The sequence below is a fragment of the Pagrus pagrus genome, assembly GCF_965226575.1.
Source record: "Pagrus pagrus genome assembly, chromosome: 22".
NCBI lineage: Eukaryota > Metazoa > Chordata > Actinopteri > Spariformes > Sparidae > Pagrus > Pagrus pagrus.
The window spans coordinates 8,552,529-8,570,296 of NC_140204.1; the positions used below are offsets into that span (position 1 = coordinate 8,552,529).

Sequence of the window (17,768 nt, forward strand, 5' to 3'; positions counted from 1 at the left end):
CTAGGCTTCGCCAATCGCACGGCATCGACGATCGACTGCTTTTGCCGGGCTGTGGATGTCGGTTGGTGCTGTGTTGTTGTGTAGCTATCAAAAACATCAAATCATGCCCGGTGAGGCCGCCGTTAAAATAATGTCTTTACCGTGAATACAGGCAGTCGAAGTCATCTCGTTGGACGTGTGTTCAGACTGACAACGTAGCTGTCCGTGTAAGCTGTGGTATTAAACGGGCTGCTGAGGAGTGTTGTTGTTCCGAGCCGAGGCCTTGTCGCAAACCCAACCGCTCGCAAAGTCTCAGATAACCGTCCGGGATTTCATGTTGAAGTCGTCAGGTTTTTGGGTCGAGTTCAGTGTTTCCCCGTCGGAAGATGGAAACTGATAAATTCAACTATGTCTACAGTTGTGATATGGACATCAACGTTCAACTTAAGATGTAAGTTTGTGTACTTAACGGGTCGCTTTTGCTCAAGTGGTGTAACTAATCTATCTTGTGACTTGACAGGATGCTTGCTATGTTTGCTATGTGTGTGTGTATGTGTGTGTTTGTTTTTCTCGCTTTAAACTTTAAACTATGTCATAACTAACTGTTTATCTATCGCATTTCAGTTAGTCTGGTAAAAGTCATTAATCTTCATTACAACTCCCAGAGTGTTTTGTTAAAATGTGTTGGGAGATTTATACGAGAACCCAACCGATGTTCATCGGCTGATTTTCGGCCGATATTGGCCGATATCAGTATCCGTGTATCTGTTACCAGACATGCACCAATGTGGAAACTTGTTTTTGACATTTTAATGCATGGAAACATGCTTGGGCTAATTCATAAGTATTAAATTCCCAGTAAATGACAAAGCGGGTTCATTGCGAAACTGAAAGTATGCTGCCTCGGTTACAAATCCTCATCACGTGATTTTAATAACCACGTTTTAGAGATCACTGCAAAAATGTGTGTATTTCAGCTGATACAGCAATGTTGGTGACAGTTTCAGCCCCAAAAATCAAGTAGCAAATTGCCAAGTGATCTGTATGTCCATGGACAGAATGGTGATAACCAACTGTTTGTGGATAGTTGATTATTCTTGTTATTAATTTAGTCAAAAAATAAGGTTTTGCCAGTTTACAGTGGCTGACAAAAGAAGTATACATGACAAAACGTTGAAGATGTGGCTCTGGGCCTAATACATAGCTTAATTGATATTAAATATAGTATGTAGTTGTCCAAGTAACTGTATAAATCTCATTATAATTACGTGACAATTATTAGACCCTCTTACAAAACTTAACAAAGATGTTTTACAACATACAAGTTGATGTATTGATATATTGCTGTTGAACTGTGATGCCTGTTGTTCTTTACTTTCATTGTGTTATGTTTATTGTCAATTGGTTTGACGATGACAAAGCTCCTGCCCTGTTAGAACAATAATGTTACTAAATTGAGTCCAGTGATTTGATGGAAGTAGAGTAACATTTCATAGTTTGTTGTTGGATGTTTCTTTACTTCACCATGACTCATTGAAAGCTCTCAAAGCACAGCTGTCTCCTTGTTAAAATCATGTGCACAGCTCATGAGTCTGATTATTGTATTATAATGGTCTAATTGATTAAGGATCTTGGATGGTCACATTTTTATTAGTCCATATGTTCTGATTTTATGTGTGAAGCAAAAACAGGAAATTCCTGGTACACGTGATGCAATTTTTATAAACACATCACAACCTGACGTCAATTTCCAATCTGTATCCTTTTTTTAATTTAAAATGGTTTTTGAAAATGGAATCAAATCAGCCCTGTTTGTAACTTATTTACAATAGTTTACTTATTTTTGACTTATTTAGTGAGAGGACAAGTTGCAACACCTTTGGATTACATCAGGAAACAACATACTTGTTTCTCCTCTTTTTCACCTTGTTGTTTTGTCTCTTCTCTCCTCTTCCAGAGGCAGTTTAGAGGGAAAGCGAGAGCAGAAGAGCTACAAAGCGCTGCTCGAAGACCCCATGCTGCGGTTCTCCGGCCTCTACCAGGAGAACTGCTCGGACCTCTATGTCACCTGTCAGGTGTTTGCTGAAGGAAAACCTCTCGCCCTGCCCGTTCGCACCTCGTACAAAGCGTTCAGCACACGTTGGAAGTGAGTATTGATCAGTCTCGTTCCCTCTCCGGGAACTAGAGATCCTTTCATCTTTTATATTTGTTTATTTATATGATTTTAGTCTCAATTTAGAAGCAGCAATGCAGTGAAGAACTGCAAAAGTTTCACTGGAGCTTCGAGTATATGTCACTCCCTGTCTACATTTTCAGTCACTACGCATTGTAACATCAAATGAAGCAGACATTCCCTCCTGAATTAGAAAAAATCTTATCTGTAATCTTTATTAGAATATTTTCACCACAAATAATGACTGATGATATTTTTCCCTCTCCAGAGCTGAAAAGTCACAAAAGTCCTTCAAAGAAGAGCAAATCTTTATTCCTATAGCTTAGAAAAAGTAACATTTCTGTTCTTTAGACCTTTATCTCCTCTTACACTTTATGTACACTCTCTCCATCCCCCCTCCTGCTGTCCTGTGCAGCTGGAACGAGTGGCTGCGGCTGCCAGTCAAGTACCCAGACCTTCCCCAAAGTGCCCAGGTTGCTCTCACAGTGTGGGACATCTATGGACCCGGCAGAGCCGTCCCCGTCGGGGGAACCACTGTCACCCTGTTCGGCAAATATGGGTGAGTCTAACCTCTCATTGTAACTTGTGCTTTTTTTAGTGTCAGCATTTTAAAACTTTATTGGGTTTTGTGAGAACATACAATTGTGTCATAAGAGCATTTATTAAAAGTCAAAAGTAAAATTATGTATTTTTTTTCTTGCTACCAGGTCAAAAAAATAAATTGCACCTAGTTCTTATTCAAAAATGCATCAGTTTTATAACTGAAACAGGGCTCTGTGTTGAGGTAGTTACAACAAAATCCACCAAAATTAAAGACAAACACCTCCTCCTGTCTTCTTATAGTATGTTCCGGCAAGGGATGCATGACCTGAAGGTTTGGCCGGGTGTGGAGGGGGACGGAGGGGAGCCCACCACCACACCAGGACGCACCAGCAGCAGCCTGACGGAGGACCAGATGGGCAGACTCGCCAAGGTATAAAACTGTATGTGTGTCGGACAGGAAACAATTGGAGGGAGAAAAGTACTGGTGTAGGATAAGAGGAGGACAGGGTAGGATGAAGAGGAGCTGAGAGAAAGGATGGAACATTTTGCGTGTGTGTGTGTGTGTGTGTGTGTGTGTTGGACAAATAGCGAAACCCTCCGATACGTGTCTAAACCATCATCTGTTCCAGGGCCCTGACCTGGAGGTACTCAGTGATGTGAGTACAAGTGGAGGAGTTAGTGCTGGCAGAATGTGTGTATGTGTGTGAAGAAGGCCTTGGTCCAAACGTGATTTCAAATAAATCAGTATGTTCTGTATTAGGAGATTAAATAAACGTTCTTCATCTATTATTTCCCTGAACACTCTGCATTGTTCTATGTGGGAAACCTGTATGTCGTATAAACCCAGTCACGGCATTTACAAGTACATTTGGACCCAGGTTTTGGCGTGAACACCTGTCTGTGAAGGTCTACGGCTGCGTTCTTTAAAGCATCACACACATTTGTTTTCGAGTGTTCTGCTGTTGCCGTATGTTGGTGTATTTTGTGTAAGTGTGTGTGCATGATTTTCTCGTTAAGAAAATGTCGTTTGTCAACTTGGTGCAGCTTTTTGGAATATTTCATGGAGCGTCAGGGACTTCATTTCATCTTAACATCATCTGATTGGATTTTGTTGTTTTTTAATCAATTAATTCCTAAAAATGAATGTATCAATTCTTACATTTTTAATTAATCCTTAGTGCCGTTGACTTAATCATATCAAGTTTTTTTCTCGGCTGCTACCAGTTTATGTTTTGTTTTAAAGAGTGAGTACTAATTCTAACCAGCTGACATGTTCATGGCCAAATGTGTGCTCACATTCCCGACACCCACACTGACTGATGACTGGACTGGCTGCTGAGTGTGTGAGCGGAGATGCTGGATTGGCTGCTGCCACTGGATTTGTGCATGATTGGTCGAGCTGTTTGCACATCAGCCACCATGCTGTGACTAGTTCTGCTGCAACAGAACCTCAACCTCTGTATTTTCCTGTATTGTGGTAAACCTTTTTCATTCTTCTTGTTTTCCTACCCTCTTTATTCCTCCTTTGTCTCTCCATCCAGCTGACAAAGGCCCATCGGCAGGGCCACATGGTGAAGGTTGACTGGCTGGATCGTCTGACCTTCAGAGAGATTGAGATGATCAACGAGGTGAGCTGGTTTCAAAACGGCTTTGTTCATGTTGTGGAAAAGGCCACTTTGATCCAGACTGGAATGTGTCAACAAATGTCAGCTTGATTGTTTTGACGTTTTGTTCAGAAATTCATGGTCCCCAGAGGATAAATCCTGCTGATTTTGTTGATCCTCTGGCGCCTTTATTATGAGGTTGACACTTGTGGTTTTGAGTGAAATATTTGAGCAACTCTTGAATGGATTGTCTTTAAAAAGTGGTAACATCATTCATGTTCCCTTCAGGAAAAATTCTATGATCTTTGATAAGCCCTGAATGCTGACATTAGCATTTAGACACATGTAGCAACTAGCTGGTGAACATAGTGGAACATATAGAAGTTAAAGAGGCAGATGTTTCCCTCAGGAGATGGTAGAGACCAAAAACGAGCTAAAAGAGAATTGAATGGACTAAATATTCACCAGGTGGCCGGAAACATGACTTTAAATTAATGATTATGTTGCCACGTTACTGCTGGATGTGTAAATAAGCACAAGTTTGTATTATAGATGTATGATACAGTATATGTTAATGTTTTCGCAAGTTGTTACTGCTGCTCCCAAGTGGCCAAAGAAAACAGTTATTGCAGGTTAAACAGTTTAAACTTTTTGTAAATATTTGTTGTCTTTGTTGTGTTTCTGCAGAGTGAGAAACGCAGCTCTAACTTCATGTACCTCATGGTGGAGTTTCCCCGTGTCAAAACAAATGACAAGGAGTACAGCATTGTCTATTATGAGAAGGTATTTTCATAATAGTATTCACATAACTCATTTCACGTATATTAATAATGTGTTACCGATGACCTGATTCATGTATTTCACTTTGTTCTCGCTCAGGACGGAGATGACGCGTCACCCGTCCTTACCAGCTGCGACATCGTCAAAGTTCCTGACCCACAGATGGGGATGGTGAGAGGACACGCACACGCAGGAACACACTAACATTGTACAAACAATAGCAAACAGTATTTTTCAATTTATGGTCTGTCTATAGGAGAACCTAGTTGAGAGCAAGCATCACAAACTGGCTCGTAGCCTCCGCAGCGGACCGTCGGATCACGACCTGAAGCCCAATGCTGCCACCCGGGACCAGCTTAATGTAAGTAACCAGCAGCACACTTTTATTTATGGTCCATAAATTTTCAGATCCAACAAGAAGTATAAAGTCTCTTTCAAGAGCAGATGAAATGGAAAGTCAGTCAGTAGGAGACTTGGTCAGTATACTAAGTGCCACATTGCTTTTATTGAATAACAGCAGAAGAGGTAGCAAAGTGTTGAGTAAATGTACGTCAATTAGATAATATAGAATGAAATACAATTCTAGAAAATAACTTTATCAGTATCACATGTGATTTATTGGTTAAATAAAGAGCTCTGGTGTCATGTTTATGTGCTCATTGGGAGTTTTACAGATGCTTTGACTGTAACTCAGCTCGGGACCAGAACTAACTGTTTTAACATTCTCGGCTATAAATACTTGAGGATCATTTCTGTGGGTGTAACGCTCAGTTGAAGCTCTTTGATTTTCAGAATAAAAGAGGGACATCAAAGCGTTTTAATTTGCAGAAAAAGCTGTTATTTATTCAAACACACACAGCATCTGTCTTCTCCTTCCCCATGCAAGTCAAAGTGTTTCGATGATCTGTGTTTTTTTTTGTTTATTTCTGCTATTATTAAGTGATGTAGCACAAAACAAGTGAGAGGCGTGACAGGAATGACGCTATGTGGGGGAAACAGACACAAAACAATGGGGACTGGAAGACAGGACAAGACAAAGAAACTAACAAGCAGATACAAATCACACATCGGCACATCGCATCGTGTGTTGAGGGTGTTGAAGGCCAGTCGTTGTGTGTGTGTCTGATGTGACAGAGGGGGGAGGAGCGAGAGTGCTTTGAGAGAGAAAAGGAAGGGAAGAGGGAGTTTAGAAGAGCCAGGGGGTATCTATCTCTGTGTAATTTGTCCACGAAGATGACAGCTTTTTTTCCTCTTGCATCACTTGTTTCCTGGATTGGGTGTAGCTGTTTGCGTCTTTGCATGATTTCTTCTGGGTATTGATCACGGAGTCCAAGTTCTGTTGATTTAAGCTGCCTGCCCTGTTCTTTCTGTTCGAAGTGCTCGAATGTATACTCATATTTGTTCTGTTTTTTATAGCTGAACATCAAAGCACATTTATTATGCATCAGTTTGTCTTTTAGTGTGGATCACTGAACTTGATTTGATTTCTGTGTTCATCTGTATGCACCAACAGATCATCGTGAGCTACCCTCCAACCAAGCAGCTGAGCTCTGAAGAACAGGACCTGGTGTGGAAGTTCAGATACTACCTCACCACGCAGGAGAAGGTGGGTTCTTATGATCTTCCTCACCATAAACAAAGTGAACCAGGTTTTGATCTTAATCCTCACAAAAAAAAAACATCCTCCTCCTTCTCCTCCTCTCACTGCAGGCCCTGACGAAGTTCCTCAAGTGTGTGAACTGGGATCTGCCCCAGGAGGCCAAGCAGGCTCTGGAGCTGCTGGGGAAGTGGAGGCCGATGGATGTGGAGGACTCTCTGGAGCTGCTGTCCTCCCAGTTCACCAACCCGACGGTCAGACGCTACGCTGTGGCACGCCTGCAGCAGGCAGATGATGAGGTAGGCGTTGGAGGATCTGTATGTGGGCAGAAAAGTTTTTAGTCTCCTTTTCCAAAGTTGATTGAAATCCTTTTGACAAAAAAAGTATCAGAGGATTATTTAGAAACTTCTCTTTAACTTCTTTGGAAAGAAAACATCAGCCTAATTATTCACCTCTCCTCCTCTCTCCAGGACCTGCTGATGTATCTCCTCCAGCTCGTCCAGGCGCTCAAGTACGAGAACTTCAGCGACATTCAGGGAGGCCTGGAGCCAGGCAGCAAGAGAGACAGCCAGGGACTTTCAGATGACTCGGCAATGGACAGGTCAGTACTTGGATGAGAAGTTAGAACAGCTACTTCGGCTGTGGATCGTAAAAACATCAACACTGAGAGCAGCTGTGACGGAAGCGAGGCACACATGGAGGCTCTCTTGTGGTCTGTTGATGAGTTGTAGCTGGATCTAAATTTATCTCAGAAACCCTCACTGGTTGGGAAAGTGCTTGCTGCTTCGTGGAATTTGATTATTTTTCTTTCAGAAGCCGGAATGAACTCTTAGGCTGTTATGATTTTACTGGTGTAACTCCAGAATCTCGGGGCTGTCAGCTGGAGGCACTGACTAAGCCTCACTGATCACACCATCAGATTTAGTAAAAGTTCAGCTGCGTTTTTAATTGCCATGACCTCTGACTGTTAATGATTGTCTCTGTCTGTAGTTCCCAGATCCTGTCTGGCACATCTGGACCCTCTGCCGCACCTCAGAAAGGCAAGGAAGGAGCCGACAGCGAGAGTCTTGAGGTACGAAACACTAAATGTCACTGAAAAGAAAACAGTTTTGAAAAGAAAAAACAGAAACGATACTAATCTTAAACGGCACATTGACAAATTGTCAATTGCGTCTCTCTGTAGCAGGACTTGTGCACCTTTCTCATCTCCCGCGCTTGCAAGAACTCTACGCTTGCCAACTATTTGTACTGGTGAGTACAATTCAAGGCAACTTAGAGACTGAAAACGTCTTTTTTGTTTTGTTTCTGTCAGTGAAACCTGTGTGTCATCTTCTTCAGGTATGTGATTGTGGAGTGTGAGGATCAGGACACCCAGCAGAGAGATCCAAAGACCCACGAGATGTACCTGAACGTCATGAGGAGGTTCAGTCAGGCTTTACTCAAGGTCAGAAACGTTGCACTGCTCATAGTGAGTCGTAGTGTAGTGAGTATGAATTCGACAGGTAGACCACCTGTCAAATTCATACTCACTAGAACACTAATGAGCATGTTTCCCAAAATGTCAAACCTTAATATTTCTCCACTCTGATACATGTCTGCATTACAGTATCACTGCTGGTGAACTGCTAACCTACTCTTTGTCGCTTCCCTTTTCAACGCACACACTTCCTCTTCCCTGCAGGGTGATAAGTGCGTGAGGGTGATGCGGTCGCTGTTGGCCGCCCAGCAGACGTTCGTCGACAGGCTGGTGCAGCTGATGAAAGCTGTGCAGAGGGAGAGCGGAAACCGCAAGAAGAAAGTAAGAACAGAATACCTGCACATGCAAACACCCACTAAACATCTACAGTGTTTTCTCAGAGTTGACTTGATTAAATAATGAAGTATGTCCGTCTGTTTTCTATCAAACATGCTTTCTGTACAGCTTATTTTGTGTTTTTCATTGATTCTGGCGGTTGATCTTAACTGTAACAGCACATGAACACACTGCTGAGTAGTGTTAACAGCAGCCTCCCTCCCTTCCTGTGTGTGTGTGCGTGCAGACAGAGCGGCTGCAGGCTCTGCTGGCTGACAACGAGAAGGTGAATCTCTCAGAGATAGAGCCCATTCCTCTTCCTCTGGAGCCTCAGATCAGGATCAGAGGCATCGTCCCTGAGACGGCCACACTCTTCAAGGTACAGAAAAACTAACTTCCCTCCTCACAAATCACTTTCTCTAAATAATCATTGAACACAGAAGCAAGCATCATATTTAAGGCACTAGTAGCTTGCTGCTTTGTTCTGTCTTGACTAAACCCAGTATCTGTGCGACACATTGTTCACGAGTCTTTTCCCTCTGTGTGTGTCAGAGCGCTCTGATGCCCGCCAAACTGATCTTCAAAGCTGAGGACGGAGCCATGTACCCAGTTATCTTCAAACACGGAGACGACCTGAGACAGGATCAGCTCATCCTTCAGATCATCTCTCTCATGGACAAAGTAAGAATAATACAGAATCTCTGGCTTTTCTTCTCTACTATAAAAATCTCTTCAGCTGACAAAATGGTAACAGTACTGTGATCTCTGGATGGAGGAGTTGCTCCTCTGGCTTTTATAATATTGAAGGTCCAACACATTTTTTTTCTTGAATAATGCCACAGAAAACACACTTTTTGCTTCCCTTAGCTCTTCTCATACTGTTGTAAAATACTTTTATTAAATTAAACCTTTTGTGGGTTTTTTCTTTGCATACAGCTGCTGAGGAAGGAGAATTTGGACCTGAAGTTGACGCCTTACAAAGTATTGGCCACCAGCACCAAGCACGGTAAGAAGTCGTGACCACTCAATTAGGACTGAGTTTAGTGTCAGTTTTTATATTCGGAGTTTCTATTGAGGTGATTGAGTGTTTGTCGTCATGTTCACTTGTTTGGATCACACGAGTCAAAAACAATCATACGCAGCCGCTGAATGTCAGCGTTTTGAATGAAGCTTCAAACTATTCAGTGCAGCCCTTCACTCGTTACTCTGTTTGGTAGAAAACAGGCAGAATAAGTACAGTACAATAATACAGGCTTTATTTTCTAGTCCAGTTGAAATAAAGAATCTTTGTGAACGATATCTCACAAAAACAGCAGCAGCACATTTAGTTCCTGAAAGAACAATGTGTCTTTCAGTCTAACCAAAAATAATCCTTCTGGTTGCAGGTTTTATGCAGTTTGTTCAGTCTGTCCCTGTTGCTGAAGTCCTGGCTACTGAAGGAAACATCCAGGTGAGCAGAAGCAATCAGGACACTGCTGACACGTCGTTCTAGTTGACACACAATGTAACCTGCCCTTGTAATCGCTTCATGTCTTTCAACAGAGCTTCTTCAGGAAGCATGCACCGAGTGAAAAAGGACCCTACGGCATCAGCTCGGAGGTGATGGACACCTACGTCAAGAGCTGCGGTGAGTCAATTTTAACAGATAATCTGTTGGTATGCTCGACCTGTAGGTGATCCCAGCAGTTTAACCAATGTTGTCTCTCTCCAGCTGGTTACTGCGTCATCACCTACATCCTGGGAGTAGGAGACAGACACTTGGACAATCTGCTGCTGACAAAGACTGGTGAGGCGGACATGTTCCTTTTAGATTCTGGTTAATTAACATCCAAGTTTATGGAGCGGTCTCAGAATATTATCTCTTCCTCCAGGGAAGCTCTTCCACATCGACTTCGGCTACATCCTGGGTCGGGACCCCAAACCGCTGCCTCCGCCCATGAAGCTGAGCAAAGAGATGGTGGAGGGGATGGGGGGCATGCAGAGCGAGCAGTACCAGGAGTTCAGGAAGCAGTGCTACACCGCCTTCCTGCACCTCAGGAGGTAAGAGACCAGTGAAGAGAAAAAACTTGATTGAGCTCATGATTCTCTTCTTTAATGTTTGTCCGGAAGACACAATAAGATTAAAACTACAATACGCTCCCTCACATATTGACGGTAAAATATCCTTCTTTCCTCAAATTCTTCAGATACTCCAACCTGATCCTGAATCTGTTCTCTCTCATGGTGGATGCCAATATTCCTGACATCGCCCTGGAGCCTGATAAGACCGTTAAGAAGGTAAGTTTGTTATCTCCGCCGGGTGTAAGCCCGTCTGCGTCCACAGCTAATCTTCTGTTCTACTGGACCCGTCAGCCTGATATTCATTAATGACTCATGTTCAAGGACCTCTTGTGATTGCAGTGATTGGCTGCTCTGTTAAGACTGCTTTAGACCGCTACATTCACTATATTCTCCATCTTAGGATATGCGTTTAGTGTGAGAGAGCTCAGAGGGACAATTGAGTGAGATTAAACCAAACTCTTGCAGTAGGTGCTTCACCATATGTTACCTCATTTCACAGTCCTTTGTTTTAGCCAGACACACCTGGTGCACTCTTTTTGTTGTTACTGGAAGGCGATCTAACCACAACAAATACCACATTTTTTTCCCCCCAATAATTGGGGTTTGATGTATTGAGGCGCTTTAGACGGGAGCCAAGTAATCACACTGTCACATCTTGAATAATGTTAAATTTACGTGCCTGTGATTGGGCGTATGAGTGATGAGTTTTTCGCCTCCAGGTGCAGGACAAGTTCAGATTGGACCTGTCGGACGAGGAGGCGGTTCATTACATGCAGAGTCTGATTGATGAGAGTGTGGGCGCTCTGTTTGCCGCCGTGGTCGAGCAGATACACAAGTTTGCTCAGGTACGTGGACTCGAACACACCACATGATTTTCTTATTGACTTTTTGCACACTTCTGTGATGGTTTCTCAGGTTTCTCTCAATAAATTTACTGCCTTTTAATCATGAAAAAAAACATTTGGTGTGCTTTGACAAAGAACAACAAACAGGCTAACGTGTGCGACACCTGCTCTGGCAACAAGTCGGATAGTTAATTGCTTTCTTTTTAGCTTTATCTAAGTTTCTGATCTGTCCCTGTCTGTTCAGTACTGGCGCAGATGAGCAGAAAGACTGCTGAGACGTGGCTGAACTGGATCGAACGTGTGCAGCAGAAAACAGGATCGTGCGGTTCTGGTCCCGACTGACACCGTGTGTGTGTCTGTGTGTGTGCGTGCGTGTGTGTGTGTGAGAGTGAGGATGAAAGACAGAAACCCAATGACACTGTTAAAAGGCCAAGAATGCACTGCCAACCTTTACTGCAAGATGGCTAAACAGGGACATGGACGTCTTTGTTTGCTTCTGTATATATAATGTATATTAATTATTAAATGAATGAATGAAATGTATGGCCAAATAAAAGATTGTTCATACAAATAAACGCACCGGCCGTTTGTGTTTTCCTTGCAGGCAGTGTGAGTTTTTCATCATGTTAGCCCCACAGAGTGCTGCTATGCAGCGTTTATGGTGCGCAACATGTTTCTTAATTGAGCATTGCTGACCATCTGTGGTCGGTCATACCGTCGACGCTGGGGGTAGAAACAAGTCGAACCCCCAGAGGGCTGGTGAGTCACCGAGCCAGTGACTAAGCATTTCCTGCAAGAAATACAAAGACGTGACATTCAGGTCAGTTCGTGTGATTTCAAGAGCAAGCTATACATTTCTTTAAAATTCTTAACAAAGAAAATTACTTTACACTCAGTAGAATAAAGGCCACAGCATGTAAAGTGGCACCTATGAATACAGTTTTTGGAAAATATGCAGCCGCAGCAGGCGACATGATATGGATGCAGCTTTAACTGGTTTCAAATGTGTCCAGTGAGCTCGCAATAAAGTTAAATAATAATAAACATAATACCTTGTCTGCTATTTAATGTATTTAATTGTGTGACTTAACGGTAGAATAACCATCAAATCACATAAAAAATCACTCCTTTTTTCTTCCCAATCATGAATTAGGTGAGTTGCTGCTTGTTTTAACTGTATGGGATAACAAACTGAATACCCAAAATGTCCGATCATTAAAATGGATATTTTTCATACACAGGTGTTGACTAAAATTAGCTAGTTAGCTCTCTTTGAATGGCAGAGAGTGTATCCTCGACAGCAAGAGCCCAAATCTGGGAACTACACTCCTACATTTTGACTAAGTATGTGGTTAGCCTTTAAGCCTCTTATCTAAAGCTAGTAGGTGTGTAAATCTTTGGAACAAACATCCTTCTCTCTATCGTCAATATAAAAGGTTAGACTTTTAAGTGCACCAATCCTGATAGAAATTATAACAAGATGAGAAAGAAGCCTAACCAGGTCACCACAGGAATCAGTGAGCTTTAACTACAAGACAGCCTGTGCCAAAGTACACTCACAGCCAGAGGATATTTTCAGGAAAAAAGACAGGAAAGAGCAGGAAATTAAACAAAAAACGAGGTCGAACGTGTGTCTGGCAGTTCGACTGTTGTGTAATCAGGTGCTCCTTCACACGAGCCAGCTTCTTGTTTCATACATCAATCATCCCTCCACTGTGTAAGCACTGTGCTTATTAATAAAAGCCATGTAACGTGGCTTTGGACAACCCTCCAAGGCCACTGTGGACTCTGGAAAAGGTGGAAAAGGAAAACAAACAACGCTGGACGGCCAAACCCCCATGGCTCCCCAATGTTGCGTAAAGAATGCAACACCAGCAAAACAGAAGGCAGGAAAAGTGAGATGTCAAGATGTTCCCTTGTTTTCACGCAGGAGGCAGAGTGAGGCGTCCTTCACGGTTAAGAGGCGGCGGTGGGGCAACTGTGAGTCAGAAACATTGCTGTTATCACTTAGGAAGGAGCTGATGGCTGCATGTGGGGGGTCAGATGTTTTCTTAGTTCTTGTTTATGGTTTGGACTGAACTGTTGAGTGGCTGAGGGGGAAGAACCGCAACCAGATTTAGATCTTTTCACTGAATCATTGGTACAAACGCAGAGAAAACAGCTCCTTTTGGACTTTTTTAGATAAACTATTTCAGCTTCAGTGGTGATGCTCACTCACCAGCTCGTTCTCTGACCCTCTTCCTGACTCACATCTGACGAGCTCTCAGAGGAATGTGCTTATATGGTTAAAAAACTGGAGGGGGGGCACATCACATTTCTATCGCTCGATGACAGACTTACATGTTAGAGGTCATCCGGTGGCTAACAATAAGGAGTTTAAATTAGTTTGTCGTGACCTTTGGTCCAAAAGAAATGAACGTCAGAGGTCAGAACAGCATCTTCAGAGCTGGAAGAAGCAGGTCAAGGGGTCGTTATTTTGATTACTGATGAAGCTACCTATTATTTTCTCAGGTTATGTCACAGATAGAGGCAATTTGAGCCTATATACACACATCCTATAGATTTAATTTTGTCTCTATTTCACAAACCAATCAACCCAAGGAAGGAAATCAATACTAGCCAATCAGAGGCCGAGTGGAGTGAGTTATGACTTCACCTTCCTGGGGAAAAAATTTAGTTACTGTAGGTTAACAAGGTCAGAAGCAAAGTCCTTTGCACTGCTTATCTCAGGAATATATCTGATTTATTCAGATAATATACTGTATTTTATTATACAAAACTTTATTATGTACAGATTTATTATATCATATATACATACTCTGTTATAAGCAGACAGTATATTACATTATATACACATTAAACATTCATATTGACACTGTGTGATTATACTTTAAACATATATCACTCAGTATATGTTTCCATATATGTGTGTGTTACAATTATGGGTATCCAAGCATCCACCTTGGTCATATCTGTATATCAAATCACTTTTTTCTTTTAGATTTTGACTCTTGAGCTGCTGTAACAATTACATTTCACCAGTGAGGGATCAATAAAGTCTTATCTTATCATTCTTTACTAACTTTAAATACTAGCTTGTGTTCTTAATTCTGGGAAAAGTACTTCAGATGAGAGTTTGTGGGATGAAGCAGGAGCGTTGCTGCAGATGTTGATTTTTGAGAGTCAAGAGATGCATCCATCCATTTTTTCACCACTTATCTGGGTCCAGGCTCAGCAAAGGAGCCCATGTGTCCTTCTTCACAGGACTTCCTCTTTGCTCTTTTCGAGGCATTCCCAGTCTAGATGAGATATTTAATCCATCTAGTGTGTTCCCCGTTAAAACAGACTCCCACTGGGAGTGTCCAGGAGCATCCGAGGTGGATCTCCGAACTTTATACTGGCTTCTTTCAATGAAAAGAAGAAGCTTTTGTCCACTTTATTGTATCTGACATGTGTCTTTTTCATAAATTCTGAGCGTAAACAAACGTTTTCAGTCTGAAGTTTTAGGATTGAAACTTGTTATTGGAGACACTTTTGATACGACACCGTGAGACCGAGCTGAGCTGCACTTGCTTCTTCCACAGTGTCCCATTGCTTTTAATGCAAAGGCAAGATTTCAAACAGGTCAGAGCACAGAGATGTGGTGAAGCCCGGCCCTTGCATAGCCTGGCCCTTTAGCAACACCCACAGCCTTTGAGTCTTTCGGGCTCCATTCGTCCTTCAGAAGAGCAGGTGGGATGCCGATCCCAGAGTCCAGGCTCGGCTCCAGCTCCATCCCACCACTGTCCCAGTACGCTGCACCTGAGCGGGAGTCACGAAGGAGAGCATCCAGGGTGGAGGAGGTCTGGGTTTTATTGGTAGGGAGACTGGAGGAGGACTCGATGGAGATTTGGTGGTCATCAACTAATTCCAGGTGGATGTCAGATGGATCGACAGTGACGAGGGAGAGCGGGACCAGAGAGACTGGATCTTGAGCGGGCACCTTAATGAAAGAAACATTGATTCAGCTGTCTGTCAAACAGAAATAGGAAGTTATATACAAAAGTATATACCGGTGTCTTGGGCTGATCTTCAGTGGTTGGTGCAGCTCGTCTTGATCTTCTTAGAAACAAGGTGAGAAGTGGACCAAGGAGCAGAGAAGTGAGCCCGATCCCGATGCCCAGACAGAACACAGGAAGCAGCCCTGAGGAGAAAGATCACTGCTGCAGCAAACTCCTCTGTGACCCTCTGAAGGTCAAATTATGATCAAACTTAAAGGCACTTCAGGTCTTAAGCTTCAAAGTTAAAGTCTGACTTCCTCTCACCTGATTTGGAAACAGTCTCAACGCACTGAGGGGCCGATTTCGAGGATGCAGCCATGGAGAAGGTCGGGAAGGAGAAGTTGGCCACGGCGCAGTAGTTCTGACCAGGAGCCAGGCCAGAGAAGTCCACGTACGTCACCGCTTCCTGGGTCCAAACTGTCCGGCTCTGCAAGAACACAAAACAGCTGCCTTTTCAAAATAAAAGCAGGGATTCAAAAGGTCGAAAACAGTTCACCGACGCTGGGCTCATGTAAGTTGTTCTTGAAAATGTCCAAATAGAAACAACAAAAAAAACATGTGAAACCTGGTATTCAGAGGGATCGAGCCTGTTGTACACAGTCACTGTAGTCCAGGGGTCAATGAGTTCAGTGATTGGACAGCACCTCTCCAGAGAGCACCTCCTGTTGGCAGCACAGGGGAACTGCACCTTCACCAACAGCTGGTCCTCTGTCACAGAGACGGAGACAGAGGGAGGGCTGAAGGCTGCGGGGGTCAGAGGAGAAAGAGGTTAATCATCTTAAAACTCAACATTACCTCTCTTTATTAGCCGTCACACATTAAAGCAGGTTACTGTACTTTAAAGACAAATAACGTAAGCCAAGATAGGCCGTCACTGACAGAAGTCACTGTAGTCGAACTTGCGTGGCTCGATCCAGACGGTGGAGCTGGGGCTGAGGTGGACGCCGAGACGGATCATGTTGTACAGCTCAAAGTTTGTGAAGGCCTGAGAGACATCACAGCTGCGGGACGACACCCAAACGCACCACGGCACGTCCTGCCAGGGGTCTCTGCAGCCAGGGAGCCAGAATTTGTTACTTTCTGATATCGGTATCAGCACCACAAACAATCGAGTATCGATCGGGTCGGTTGTGTTGTTGACACAGTAGCATTTTTTTAAAATTTGATTTTTGTCAGCTGAGTGGTGATGAATCCTTCTGTTATTCATCATCACTTTATGACTCTGCATTTAAATTAATTTAGTCAAATAATGAATGATTTTTTTAATCTGTAGTCTTCGTTCTGTCTAAATAACGTTGATTTATTGTTCCAGCTGTTATTATGCACCGTTTTTCTTTTAATTGCAATTTATTCCCCTTTCAATATGTTAGAAAACCTGATAAATACTAAAAATATAACTTTGTAACTTATCCTAAACACTTGATTAAAATGAATGTATATATTTACTTATCTCCTGACACATACAATAGAAAATGTACTAAATAGATATATTACACTAGTATAAATAGTAACCACGAATAAAGTGAAGAAACAAGACATTTGCAGTAAAATTGAATACAGAAACGGCACGTTTAGGAAAGAAAAGTCTTGTATTTGCAGATAATTACAGTTATTCCAAGTGTGTGAAGATACAGAACACCACACACACACTAAGACCCAGACAGGAGGACTTACCCCTGAGTCTTTGTTTGCACCGTGTAGGTGGTATTAGGACTGGCATGGGGACAATCCCACCGCAGGAGGCAGCCTAAATCCAGTGACTCCACAGCCGTGAAGCAGACTAACCCAGTCGACCCTGAGGAGTTCACACGAAACATACACCAAAATAGCACAGTCGCAAAGATGTTCACTGACACGTTAAGTCTGACTGTCACAACTTTGTTAACACTTGCCATCATGAGCTGCCACAGAGGAGAGCATGGCTTACTGAAACACAGGGAACGGCTACAGAAAAGTACAATAAATGCATCTAAACTGTGATGAGTGTCAGTACTCACCTTTGATGAGCAGGGCGACCATGATACACAACCACACAGGTGCTCTCCACCGACCCCTGGTTACATCTGGTGTCTCCATGGCAAATGTTGGACCTCTGGATTAAATCAGCAAGACCGTGATGGTCTGAACTACAGCCTGCACCGTGCTGGAGGTGACTGACTCCCTTTAAAGCAAGACAAATGCACCTGTGCAGAGGACGAGCTGGCGTAAGCTGCAGGGGAGACTGACAGACTGGAGTCAGAGGGAGCTAGTAAGGGGTGGAGAGATAAGGATTTAATTGAAGGCCAGTGACTTTGTAAGAGAGAGGAAGGGTTGTAATCTGCTTAAAAGGAGGATGAGAAGTTTGAGAGGCTGAG

General features: G+C 43.0%; 2 protein-coding genes across 3 annotated transcripts; one reads left to right on the forward strand and one right to left on the reverse strand.

The window, feature by feature from the left end:
- The first annotated feature begins 21 nt into the window (after nucleotides 1-21).
- On the forward strand, nucleotides 22-11,969 carry pik3c3 (phosphatidylinositol 3-kinase, catalytic subunit type 3). 2 transcript variants are annotated; one of them, XM_084344219.1, is made up of 25 exons: nucleotides 22-430; nucleotides 1,937-2,125; nucleotides 2,568-2,711; nucleotides 2,996-3,125; nucleotides 4,237-4,323; nucleotides 4,987-5,082; nucleotides 5,179-5,250; nucleotides 5,336-5,440; nucleotides 6,593-6,685; nucleotides 6,790-6,975; nucleotides 7,147-7,277; nucleotides 7,667-7,748; nucleotides 7,860-7,927; nucleotides 8,015-8,120; nucleotides 8,358-8,474; nucleotides 8,716-8,847; nucleotides 9,021-9,149; nucleotides 9,405-9,474; nucleotides 9,854-9,918; nucleotides 10,011-10,095; nucleotides 10,180-10,254; nucleotides 10,340-10,508; nucleotides 10,655-10,745; nucleotides 11,249-11,374; nucleotides 11,619-11,969. In XM_084344219.1, the coding sequence occupies exons 1-25, from the start codon at nucleotides 366-368 to the stop codon at nucleotides 11,631-11,633; spliced, it is 2,628 nt and encodes an 875-aa protein (XP_084200345.1). In that variant the 5' UTR covers nucleotides 22-365; the 3' UTR covers nucleotides 11,634-11,969. The 2 variants fall into 2 exon arrangements, with proteins under 2 accessions (XP_084200345.1, XP_084200346.1); XM_084344220.1 differs by having other exon boundaries at nucleotides 7,863-7,927.
- Nucleotides 11,970-14,341: 2,372 nt separating this feature from the next.
- On the reverse strand, nucleotides 14,342-17,433 carry LOC311251255 (uncharacterized protein; the record flags this gene model as incomplete). The annotated part of the gene is made up of 7 exons (XM_084343633.1): nucleotides 14,342-15,356; nucleotides 15,427-15,557; nucleotides 15,679-15,841; nucleotides 15,980-16,158; nucleotides 16,294-16,463; nucleotides 17,089-17,209; nucleotides 17,412-17,433. 7 exons carry the CDS (start codon nucleotides 17,431-17,433, stop codon nucleotides 15,000-15,002), a joined length of 1,143 nt encoding a protein of 380 aa, XP_084199759.1. The 3' UTR covers nucleotides 14,342-14,999.
- Nucleotides 17,434-17,768: the final 335 nt, after the last annotated feature.

Excerpts from the sequence above, each read along its gene's own strand:
- pik3c3 (XM_084344219.1), top strand. The coding sequence starts at position 366 with ATGGAAACTGATAAATTCAACTATGTCTACAGTTGTGATATGGACATC. Across the intron at positions 7,749-7,859 it reads CCGACAGCGAGAGTCTTGAG|CAGGACTTGTGCACCTTTCT; the intron begins GTACGAAACACT and ends GTCTCTCTGTAG. Across the intron at positions 8,121-8,357 it reads TCAGTCAGGCTTTACTCAAG|GGTGATAAGTGCGTGAGGGT; the intron begins GTCAGAAACGTT and ends TCTTCCCTGCAG.